At 40.2% G+C, this 12,619-nt stretch overlaps 1 protein-coding gene across 2 annotated transcripts in view; it reads left to right on the forward strand.

Moving 5' to 3' along the window:
• Positions 1–498: 498 nt before the first annotated feature.
• ALCAM (activated leukocyte cell adhesion molecule) overlaps positions 499–12,619 on the forward strand; it is a 197,581-nt gene continuing 185,460 nt past the window's right edge. The window contains exon 1 of one of the 2 annotated variants that reach the window (XM_045851172.1): positions 499–1,186. In XM_045851172.1, the coding sequence (XP_045707128.1) occupies positions 1,114–1,186 (73 nt within the window). In that variant the 5' untranslated portion in view covers positions 499–1,113. The remainder of the gene's footprint in view (positions 1,187–12,619) is intronic. The other variant, XM_045851171.1, reaches the window with a different exon arrangement.

A 12,619-nucleotide genomic window follows, 5' to 3' on the forward strand; every position in this document is an offset into this window, starting at 1 on the left:
AACTCCTAGAAAACCAGTTTCCACCTTTGCAGCCTCCTCAAGCAGCTTCCTTCCTCCTTGGCTCCGCCCTTGGACCCCAACCCCGTGAGTTCCCCGCCCCTGCTGCCCTGCCCTGCTAAGAAGACTGCAACGAAAAGTCCCCCAAGGAGTGAGTCAAAACGATTGGAGTTTTGGGGAAAGAAAAGGGTAATTTGGTTTTCCGAACCGCGACGGGACTGGGTGAGCAGTGTGAACTGAGAGAGGCTTTATTACCCTTATTACCCCAGTAATGCCACAGGCAAGTGGCAGTCCTGGGGGCTCCCCCAGAGCGCAGGGCGTCCATGCCTGCTTCTTATTGGTGCGCTTGCCGGAGGGGGCGGGGCCAATAAGCCCCGCCCACTCGGCGCTAGCTCGCGTGCGGGGTTTCAGATCTGGGCTCAGTCTTCGCCTCGGTCCTGCAGCGCCTCTAGGCTGCAGATCAGTGTTCCAACCACCTGCTCTGAGCTGTGTCCTGGGAAGCGGGTGGGGGCAGAGAAGAGGGAGGGAGGAGTCGGAGGGTGGAGGAAAGAGGCGGCTTACACACGCCTCCCAGTCTCCCCACTCAGAGCAGCTCGGAGTGCTGCTGCTGCTGCTGCTGCTGTTGCCGTCCCTGCTGCTGCTCTTGCTGCTACAACTGCTGCCCACCTGAGGAGACCGCCTGGACCTGCCGCCCCCTGTTGCCACCCCTGGCTATTCCTTCCTACCACCGGCTTTTTACGCACATTGCCACTACTATCATCGTTATTATCCCAAGAGAAGGGAAATAACAGACCAGCCAAAAAGAACCGCGTACACCTTTTCGAATTGCTCAAGTGTCTCCCAGGAAGAGAGAGGGTAGCAGGTCCCCGGAGAAGCAGCCAAGGGGCCAAGGGCTAGTGTTGTAGGGAAGAGGAGCTGGGGCACTGCGTGGTGGAAAGTTACGTGCGGCAGAGACCCGAAGGTGCAGCGCCACAGCCCAGGGGTCTGTGTGTCTGGGGGAAGCCGCTGCCCGCTGCGTCCCGACCCGCGAGTGCGCGGGCAGCGAGGGGCATAGGGAACGACGCTACTTCTTACGTCGCGGACTGTGTTCGGTGGCTTCGGAGGACGAGGAGGAATATGGCAACAAAGGCGGCCTCCTCCTGCCGTCTGGTCTTCTGCCTCTTGATCTCCGCAGCTGTCCTCAGGCCAGGTGAGCAGGGGCCCCCGGAGCAGCCGGGGGCAGCTTCCTTAGGTCCCCGGCCCCGGCCTTGGACTGCGGGGCAGTACGCCCCGGATCCTGGGGGAAGTAAAGGGAAGGCGGTGCGGGCGCAGAGCTGGCCTTGGGTTCAGTCACCTGTGCCACACGTTTGGGCTTGGCCGGTGGAATCAAGTTTGCGAAGCGACGGGGGCACTGGGTAAATCTCCAGGAACTTTGGGTGAGGCCGGGGTCAGGGCTTCAGGGGCCCGAGAGCAGGATTCGCCTGTACCCTTTTCCCCCTGTGGCTCCCGCCTGGGCGGCGAGCTGTTGCCCACTGACAATCCAGTCCCTGATTTCAAAGTCCACGTCATTTCGCTCCGGGCAGTTTTCGTTTCGCTTAGGTCTTGCAAGCAATAGCTGGGCGCACTTTTTTCGTGATAAAACCCCGTAAACTTCCCCTCGGTCTGAGGCGAAGAGGCGATGGAAGAGGTAGAAGAGAAAGAGGACTTTAATCGCTCTCTTAAAATCCTCCTAAAGCTTAAGTCGTGGTTCGGACCCCTCCTCCCCCATTTTCTGGGTGGACAGTGAGTTTAGGACTGATGGTAGGCAAAGAACCCAGCCAGGTTTGACCTTAACTGTGGGGTTTGTAAATTTTTCAGGTCCTGTGATTCAACCTCAGATCTCAGTTCTGTTCTGAGCCTCAGAAGAAATAATGCAAAACCCCCAACAACTAAAATATCTCGCTGGGAATCCCTTTCTCACCCTGGGGTGGTCCTCTGGCTGTGTCATCCAGAGACCCAGGGATGGCTGACAGGAGTTGGTCCTAATAGCGCACTGTTCGCGCTCGCTTTCACTTGACGGAGTAGCAGGTTTATTTCCTCTCTAGACTTCAGAATTTTTTGTATTTTTTCCCCACATGAAGTTTTAATCGCTAGCCATGCACTTCATAAACAGTTGCAAGTACAACTCCTACTTCCTGTTATTTCGGGTTCTATTTGTTCTACTCTTTTCTTTATTTTTTAAGTGAAAGAAAAACCTTGTTGCATCTTTAATTCTGCACACCCCTTCCGCTGTTGGCAAGTTGAGGCCGGAGAGGAGGTTTGAAAGCCCCTGGATATCTCCCCCAGGAAAAGGGGGAAAGTGAGGCCGGGGGCTGAAGCCTGGGGATCGTATGTGTTTGTGAACTGCAGCTGTGTGTGTTTGTGTGCTTGGTGGAGGCGCGAGGGAGGGGGTACTCTCTCGATCTCTTTCTGAAAGTTACATTTCTGAGTGAGAGGCAATGAGCTCACCTGCTATTCTGAGGTTGGAGAAACAGTAAGCTTTGGCAAATCTCCGGGTCTGGGGCGAGGACTGTGAAACGCAAGTGGAGTTGGATTTAAAGCAGGTGGGGTTGGGTAGGAACACCGAGGAAATGGGGAGGAGAGACCGGCTCGGGTTTGGCACAGGGCAGATTTCCCCCTTTCCTGATCCCCGTGTCGCTGTGGGAAGGAAGGGTACTCACACGCCGAGTGGAGAGAAGAGCGGATGAGGGCGATGAGTTTGTAAAATGCAAAGACCCACCCGCCCACTGTTGGCTTTTCAGTTTAACCGTCTCACCGCTTTGAGAGAGTGTCTCACCTACAGCCCCACCCTGGGAGCACACTCACATGCCCAGTTTCCTTTCCAGTGCCCTCGCTCTGGTATTTATTTTCAGTGGAGTCAGCTCAGAGGACCGGTTTTTCCGCACATTTAATTGCTCAAAGGGGAGAAGTTCTGCTTTCAGATCCCATTCTTGGAGATTCCTTTGGTGCACCGGCTGGCGCTTCGTCTCCGCACCGGTTTCCTCTCACTTTCCGCGAGCATCAGGCGGGGCTCCCCTACAGGTCAGAAGCCTCAGCCACTCAGATCAGCAATTTCTCTGAATTTACCGGGCTAGCAGAAGCGTGAAATTGTCAGTCAGTGTGTTTTAGCAGAAAGGATTAACACTGAACATGCCTTGTACTGACCCTGGATTCAAATCCTGGACTGCAAGTGAGCCTTCTTCTGGGCGCTCTCCACCGCTGCGCCCCGGGAGGATGGCGGGCCAATGGATGGCTTGGTCAGAGGGGCCTAGTGACTTCCCAGCCTGCCGCCCTTTATTCCCCAAACCGCTGTAAGAGTGTGTGTCCAGACCTAGAGGGCAAAAATCCGAGTTCATGTACCTGCCCCTGCAGGTCTTTTGGTCTGTAGGCACTACATAGTTATTGCTATGTTTTAGGCATGGCACGTTGTTACCTGTTTTGAAGGGAAGGGAAAATACATATGAACCACGAAAACATTTGGAGTTATAAAGGCAATGAAGTATGCGCTAATCATCCTTGAGAAAAAAGAATCTAATTATTCTTATAGAAAGAGCGTCAGCCTGTGGTGACATTTTGTATTGCTTATAAAAGGCTTTCCTTGATTATTTACAGGGAGGTGGAGCTCTGCAGTTAACCGTTTCCTCACTTGGGTCCTCTGCGTGCACTCCTCTGTGGAATTTTATCAAATGCTTGCTGGTACAAGGTTAATTCCAAGACATAAACACACATAAAAGGTTTCTTTTGTACCAGTGGCATATTATGTGGGGACTGTATCAGTTTATCTCAAAAAGGCCTCAAAAGCATCAACTCAAATCAGATAATGTCCTTTCAAACTACATGATGTGGGACTATTAAAATTTATTAATTTAAAAACTGAAAATGGTTCAGTTGCCATGAAATATTGCTCTTTTCCTCAATGATTTATTTACTCCAATAAAAATTACAATTTATTACAGTACTATGTTCAGTAAATTGTCTTTCTAGGTTTGACTCACCTTTTCAGGCTTTAGCTGTCCCCTGTGTAAGTAGAATGGTGGGCTGAGGACATACTGTCTGAGATATGGTCAGCACAGAACTCTGTTTCTGACTATCTAAGGTGAAAAGCCAATTAGGGCAAGGCAGAGTCATTTTCCTGTGTTTTTCTAATTCTTTCAAACAGCCTGGGTGGACATAATTTGCATACATTTTATTACTAGAAAACATTAGTGTACCCCAATTGCTAATTTTTCATCTTCTTTTCTACTTTTATAAACTCATTTTAATATCTTGTGCTTACTACTTCAGGCCAGAATAGGCCTATTAAAAAGAAAAGTGTCTTGGAGAGCAATTAATCTCCCACTCTGCTGGGTAAAGAGATCCAGCAAAAGGATTTTAGATCGCAGAAAATCTCCAAAGTGTAACCAATCCAGTCTGGAAGTGGTAGTTGATGTGAATATGCTCATGTAACAGAGCCTTATGTGTACACCTGTGCAATGCTTCAAAACAAAGAAGTTGATTTCTGCCGAGGCTGTAAGTGCAATATAGAAGGAAATAGAAAATACTAATGTTCTCTTCATGTTTTCAGTTTTATACAAATCCAAAATGTTTTATGACTAATCTAACAAAAGTTGTTATATTCCAAACTTTTTCTGACTTTTAGGAAAAATCAAACTATCATATCATTTTCAATAGAAATTTGGAAGAGAACTCTTGTCTACTGTTGACTTATTTTTTAAAAAATCAATAAAATGTACTTTAATAGTTGCAAGTATTAACAGAAAATTCTATCTATTGGAGTTGGTTCATATGTGCTCAGTTTTTAGCTATGCCATATAAGAATGTAGTGACCTTGGGAAAGTTATTTCTCTGCTCCTTATAATTTCCAATCTATAAAATTTTCCACTTATGTAATGCATGGTTCTGATTAGTAATTCCTTTGCTCAGTCAGCATTTTGAAATTTCAAGTAAAACATACTGTATTAAGACTTCAATTATATTTTAATAGAGTAATATTCTTTATTTCACTTAATTATCACTTGATCATTTTATTAAAAGCAGGAAAAATAGTTCTTTTCTTTTTTCTTCAATTTCTTCTTTTACTTCCCAAGTTTTCATGCCATTAAACACAGGCCTTTGTAAAACTAAGCACAAAGCTAACAGCATTACTTGGTATAAGATGGCAGTATTTTGTCATGTAGTATTTTAAATGCTTTACAATCACTTTGTCTTATATTCTCAACCACCCTCTTTTTTTGTTCTGGCCATTTATTTTGTATAAAACATCAAAGAGTTCCAGCTCTCTGAGGCCATTAACTGAAGTAGACTCATGCAATGTAGGTTCCAAATATACAGGAGAGCAACACAGGTGGGGCTATGATAAAAGAGTATCTTTGTGCCTCTGTGAGTGTGTGTGAACTTCAATTCAACTCTTCTCAAAGCGTTATTTTATTCTTTATTGTTAGGCTTTCACAAAGGACCATTTCATTTTTTAAAAATTTTAAATTAAATTTATTAAGGTGACATAGGCTAATAAAACTATATATGTTTCACGTATACAATCCTGTAGTATATCATTTGTGTATTTCATTGTGTGTTTACCACCCAAGGTCAAATCTCCTTTTGTCGCCATATAGATGACTCCTTTGTTTTATTTCTTACACATATTAAAAAATGAACTAACTCATTGGAATACTAAAGAAAGTTTTCTTTGAAGTGGTAGGTGATGACTTAATATTTATTTGATTTTTGCTTTTGTATATCACTTTTCAAAATTTTCAATAAGAAATGAAAAAGACCAGAAAAATGCCCATTTATACCCCTTCTTATTTTTTAAAAAATAAGGTCAGAATTTTCTCTTCCCTGTGGAGATCAAAGTCAAGACTAAAATATATTCTCTATATTTAAGAAGAGAAATATGGGCTATTTGATAAGGTTAAATCATGTCATTACTATACTATTCCTATAGTATTATCATATATTGGAAATTACTCATATTTTCATCCAGCTAATTTCTGTTTAAATAACAAAATTTATATACTCTCCCTTCCACCTTATTATTAAATGAAATACTATATATACTTCAACTAGGACTAGTTCTAAATGTGCTGTGGTATTCAGTAATTGTTTTATGGTACCCTATTATCATAATCCATTATCACAGTGTGTGTTCCAAGAATGAAATTAGCTTTTAGTGCTGCCTCTCTTATTTAGCCAGTCAGTTCTCAATTATCCATTACATTTAAGGGGAACTCAGAGTTGCACATAATCCAAAACAATTTCTAATCAAAGGATTACTTAATTTGACTTTGAGTTCAAGTACTTCAATGAACATGCCTATGTCTGATTTTCTAAGAATTCATCATATTACAACATAATGAAACTATAAACTGAGAGAACAGATTAATCAGAAATTAGATAGCTGTCCAGTTTCTCTGGCTGAATTTCCCCCTTTTCTTTCCCCTAACACTTTCTTCTTTATCACTCAGTGAACTATATAGCCTGGTATATCAAATGCAGTCCTGGCTTATGCCTGGTGTCCTGATTAAATTACTATGGTACCCCACTTCACTCTCAAAAGTGGTTTGGGTGACAAATTGTATGGTTACCATAAATATTAATGACTTTCTTGTTTACATGTATGTCTTAGAATACTTAAATATAAAGCATACATTCTTCATCCTGACCATTGCATATTTCTAACATTTTTATTTATCAGCTACAGTGAACTAACAATAGGAGTTATATGTCCCTTTAATGTTAAGTATAAGAGAGAGACAAGGTTATAACTTGGAACCTCAGAATATTGCAGTGAGTGTGGAACATTAAGGATCTCATGGTTTGGAATGGGAACCAAATTCACTTGAGATGATAAGAGAATAATGGTGGTTGAAATTCACCTGGGAACTCTACTTATTCAATAGCTATGGAGTATCTACGGAAGGCCTTTTCCAGTCTGATCCTGAAATCCTTTTGTAACAGTGAAAAATTTTAACAGTGGGGAGTTGAAATCCACCCTGCCATTCTACTGACATTGTTTTGGGAAGTGCTGACTCTGACTAATATGTAGCTTGTAGATGGACCAGCATGTTTATATAATAATCTTACCAACTAATTCCAAAAGATACAGACTCTGACCTTCAGGCTTCCCAGCTCTGGGAGATTTGCTGACCTTCATCCATGGAGCCAGGATGACTAAAGCAGGATGATGCACACTGGGCCGTCAGTTCTCTTATTGGAATGGACTGTGCTCCTCTGTACTGTAGAAAACTTTTCAGTCCCCTCCCTTGATCTCTTTGTTCTGTTCCCCTCACCCTCCTGACAAATACCTCTGCCTCCACTGAGATGTGAAGATGGGCTTTGAGACATGAGTCCCCCATCTCCCTCAGAGATGGCCCGCCATCTTCCATGTTGCTGGCACCTAAAAATAAACCACTTTCCTTTGTATCAGCACCTGCTTTTGTAGTGGCAGACAGCTAGACCTGCTTTCAGTTACATTTTCTAATCCAATTGCGTGTTTTCCATTCTTCTATAAGTTTTCTCTATGAAATTGAAAGAAGCCCTAACTCTTTTTGTACAAATAAGCTAAAGTTGTATCAGTTAGAAATGGTGACCTGGTTTGGGCCAGCCGACAATATGTCTAGAATAGTTGGTGCCAAGATTGACTATTCCCAATCAGGCACCCATATATTATCTGGTTCATTTGTTTCTGAATGCCTCGGAAAACTCCAACAATGGATGGAGGTAAAGAATAGTGAGTGGGTATTATTTAAGCACACAAAATAAAGGAAGCCATAATATTGTTCTACAAAATATGAACGGAGAAGGCATTGGCCATGGTGGCTGAAACTCTTGTCAGATTCTTACCAAGTATTTTCCCTGATAGTTGGGAGGGTTATGGGCATAGAATTCACTATTACTATTTTGAACTACGGTGGATCAGTTAATTATGCTTCACTATAAAGCATTCCAAAACAGTGGTTTAAATCAGCAAACATTTTATGTAGTACATTATTGTGTAGGTTGGCAATTTAGTCTGTACAGCTGGGTGATTTTCTGATTGTAGCTAGTTGTCTTTATCTATTAGTCTACTGTGGGTCAGCCTAGGAAGCTTTACTTCTGGGAGTTAGCTGGTTGTTTTTCAGGAAAAATCAATTCCTTGTGTGCTTGCCTTCTCTAATATGCTTCTCTCAGTTTTCTCTCTTGGTGGAAGCCACATTCTGTTGGTAAAGACCAGTCCTGAGCCTAGCTCAAATTTAAGAGTGGGGAAATCATCTCCACCTATTGAATGGAAGAAGCTAAAAATACTTCACAAACAGTGTGGATAAAGGCCAGAAGGGAGAATTAGGGTCATTTTTGCAATAAGTCTGCCTCTCATAATAATAGTGGAGGATATAGCTGCACCAAGGACCCTTACTGCAGATCCTGAGCCCCATATTCATAATGTATGCTCATCTTTTCTACATCTGTGGGCAGGAAATAGGACGGAATATAGAGACTCAAGCAGGGTCCAATAAGAACAGTCTCCTCACTCAAACTTTATCTTCTCCTGGAATAAAACTATGGAAAGTTCAATGTGTGTGTGTACACGTGTGCATTGGAGAGAGAGAGACAGAGACAGAAAGAGAGACAGAGACAGAGACTGAGAGTCTAAGAGAGAGATTCGTAAGGGTTAAAAGCATGCAGTATTGCAATATGCAATTCATGGTCAGAAGCTAAAATGTGATAGAAGAGAGGTTGTTGGAAAAATGAGAAGGTGCCTAAGACATTCATCTTGTTCAATTACCTTGTTTGGTAGCTGAGATAGATGAAGATTTGGGTTACTAGATTACCTAAAACTCAATAGCAAATTAGCCAGTTTTTAGAGACAAGAATATTCTTAGTTTCATTTAGGCCTAGATTGAAGGTTTTGGAGCTATAAATAATCTTAGAATTACATAGTTATTTGCCTAACTCATATTGTTGGACAATTCAAGAGTAAAATTCATGTGAATTAATACTTTGATATATGTAACAGCAATAAATACTGTATTTATCGAGTGCTCAGTATGTGCAGAGCACTGTGCTTGCTACTGCAATAAACTAGTTCCTAGTCCAAGATACTGTGTTCTCTTTGGGAAATAAAAATCAATTAACTAATTCTATAATTATTAGCTGGAAATTTTGCTAAGTATTACAAGGACAAATAAAGAGTATTTTATATCAGAATGGTCAAACTTGGTCTAGAGCTTAGAAAAAAAATCAGAAAGGTTCTTTCAGGAAGTGATATCTGAGGTGTGGGCTGAGGAATAAGCAAGCCAGAGATATGGGCTGGGGGAATGATATGAGTGAAGATGCTAAGGCAGAAAGGAACATGGCTTCTGACTCCAAATAAAATCTCTTTGATTTTATTCAAATATGCATATATATTAGCAAATATTTACATATGCACTTCTTTAAAAAATGAACATACTGCACACACCATTTTGTGCCTTTTCTTTTCCACTTAGCACACATTTTGAAGATGAAGAGATTATCCCGATCAGCACTCTTTTTAACACAGTATATTGGATTTCATTATATGCACTAGAATTAATTTGACCATTTCTTTGTTTTTTGGGAATGTAGTTTTCAATCTCATTTTATTACAAATAGTACAGAAATGAACATCCTAATACAAGTTCTTGTCCGTATGTATAGTTAGGTTGGGAGGAAAATGTCCTGGAAGTGAAATTTCTGAATTAAAGCATATGGGTATTTTTCATTTAGAAAGAACTTCTAAAATTACAGTCAAAGAGTATGTACTGTATTGTATGTTTGAAAGTTGGTAAGGGAGTAGATCTAAAAGTTCTCATCACAAGAAAAAGTGTAACTATGTGGAGTGATAGATGTTAACTGAACTTACTGTGGCAATTATTTCATACTATATACATATATCGAATCATTATGTTGTACACCTAAAAGTAACATAATGTTACACAACAAGTACACCTCAATAAAAAAAGAGTATGTATCTTTTTAAAAGTTCCAACAAAAGCACACTGGTATGCTGCCTTCCTCATACTTCCTCTGTAACTATGTACTATTAATATAACGTTACAAAAACAGGATAATAGATTGGTTCTTATTTATTTAAAGCTTTATGGGAAGTATGAAAATTATAGGAGTAATATCCACACATACACATATGTAAGGCAAAACTATAGATAGATTGGCGCCTAACTTTATTGTATATGAGATGAGGTCAAAAATGAGAGAAAGAAGTTCATTTCTTATTGCTTTTCCAAAGAAGATGGATAACTTTTAGAACATAAACTATATAATTAAAAGCCATATTTTCTTTAATTTTGGAAGGTTTATATTCTGTGGAAGCCTTAGGAGTAGCTGATATTGTTTACCATTACAAAAATGATTTCTGAATATTTGGGTTAGTTTGTTATACAATATATACAAATAGTTTGTGAGGGTAGTGTAATTAATGCTATTTTGTAAAGCCTGCATTGGTAGTTCTTATTGGACAGACTTTGGTTATTTTTATTTATTTATTTAATCCTCAGCCAATAATATGTTTATTATTGATTTGAGAGAGAGAGACTGACAGACATTGATGTGAGAGAGAGACATCAATCACTTATCTCCTATGCACTCCCCAATCAGGCATCCAGCCCACAATCTAGGTATGTGCCCTGACTGGGAATCAAACTCACTACCTTTTGGTGGGCGGAACAGTGCTCCATCCCACTGAGCCACTTAGCCTGTGCATCAGTTATTTTTAAATACACCATATTTTGAACAATTCTTCCAACATTTGTTTTAATACATTCATCAAAATTGTTGGTAAGCTGATAAAAAGTACCATCTTCCACAAATTTATAAATAACCTGAGTGCCATTAATGTTTCATGCTGTAGTTTTAGATCTATTATGGATAAGAGTAAAATATTTATTTTATAGCCACTTTTATATAAAAACCTATATATATGTTTTCCCCCCAAAATGGAATTTGTTTGTAAAAATTCATGTATTTATTCTTAAATGTTTAAACTTCAGTCACCTTCAAAGCACTCTCCATTTGATGTGATACACCTCTCAAGACTTTTTCACTGCTTAGGACAGTCTTTGAACTCGTCAATTTTAGTGACTTTTAGTGCTTCTGCTGTTTTTTGTTTCACCTCTTCCAAAGTGGCAAAATGTTTCCTTTTGAGGATGTTTTTCATCTAGGGAAACAAACAAAAGAATCACTAGGGTGAGATCGAGTGAATAGGGAGGGTAGGGCACATGGTCATGCCGTGTTTGGTCAAAAACTGCTGAACACTCAGCATAATGCAGGCAGGTATGCTTGTAAATCACCCATCATGAAGTGGGCAAACATGTTGAGAGAATCTTCAAAACAATTTATTGAGGCTGAATGCAGCCTCTCACAACAACATCAGCTGGCATACTGGTATAGATGGGTTCCTAGAACACTTACTTAGCAGGGGAAGCCTAAACTACAAGAGGCCTACCCTCTAGAAGATAATTCCAGTTTTTGGAGGGTCCCCCCTCATATATAAAGAGTTTTCAAAAAGCATATGCTAAAGATATATTTTTTAAACTAAACAACAAATATTCATAATGGAGTTACTAATAGTATGCACATACCATAATTTCATGAATTAATCAGTTTCTGCCTAGAATTCAGTTTTAAATGTTCAAATCAGTGGTATTTGTACTTGATTCTGCAAGCATATTCTCTACCTGGTTGATAAATATATGACACTATCAAAAACTGGTTTTGTTGGTTATAAGACACAGGTTTTATGTTTTTGTAGAGATGTGCATGGCTCTAAACATGAATAAGGCTTTTGCAGTTAGATACAAGAGTGAAATTTAATACACATTTGGATTTACCCTGTTGGAGTAATCCCCTACTGAAGTCAACCCCAGTGGATGGTAATCTAGGTCTTCAATAAAAATTTTGTTTTATAGATGACAGATTAGTATAAAATTGCTTTTCTTCTCATATTAGATGGCAAATAAGTATCTGCTTATTAAAACCCCATATCTGCTCAGCTGTGTTTTTCTTTGCTGATAATAAATGTGTCTCCTTACTAAAAAGCGACAAAACAATAAAAAAGAGTCAAGTTTCAGGGTATGGTTTGTAGATTATAATTTTTTAGAATTGATCCAAAATATTTGGTTACAAAGGGCTGGAACTGATTGAGTAGTGATTTTTTCTGTTTTTGTAGATAGTGTAGCTATAGCTTGATGACATTTCTGAAAAATAATTCTCTGATTAATTTGTATAAACTGTCAGTGCTCACAAATTTCACTGACTACCAATGTAGAGCACAGACTTCACTGCACAAGAGCTCAAGAGCTTGGGCTATGGACCAAAGCATTAGTTTCATTTCTAGCTCTTGTCTCTAGCTCTTACTTTCTTATTTGCAAAAGGAGCATAGCTATACTACTAAGTTTATTGGAAATGACTATTCAAAAAAGGAATGAAGGTGTAGTGCATTTCTCAGCCCACGGCACATGGTAGACCCTCAACTAATAATAATTATTATAAGTAACATTTTTTTAGTAATTATAGTATTATAATGTTAGTTTATTCATGTCAGAAAATATTGGGTTGGCCAAAAAGTTCATTTAGTTTTTTCCATACAATGGCTGTAGTAGTGCTTGAACTT

Source organism: Phyllostomus hastatus, unplaced genomic scaffold, assembly GCF_019186645.2.
Source record: "Phyllostomus hastatus isolate PE091 unplaced genomic scaffold, TTU_PhHast_1.1 phas_contig_86, whole genome shotgun sequence".
Classification (NCBI taxonomy): domain Eukaryota; kingdom Metazoa; phylum Chordata; class Mammalia; order Chiroptera; family Phyllostomidae; genus Phyllostomus; species Phyllostomus hastatus.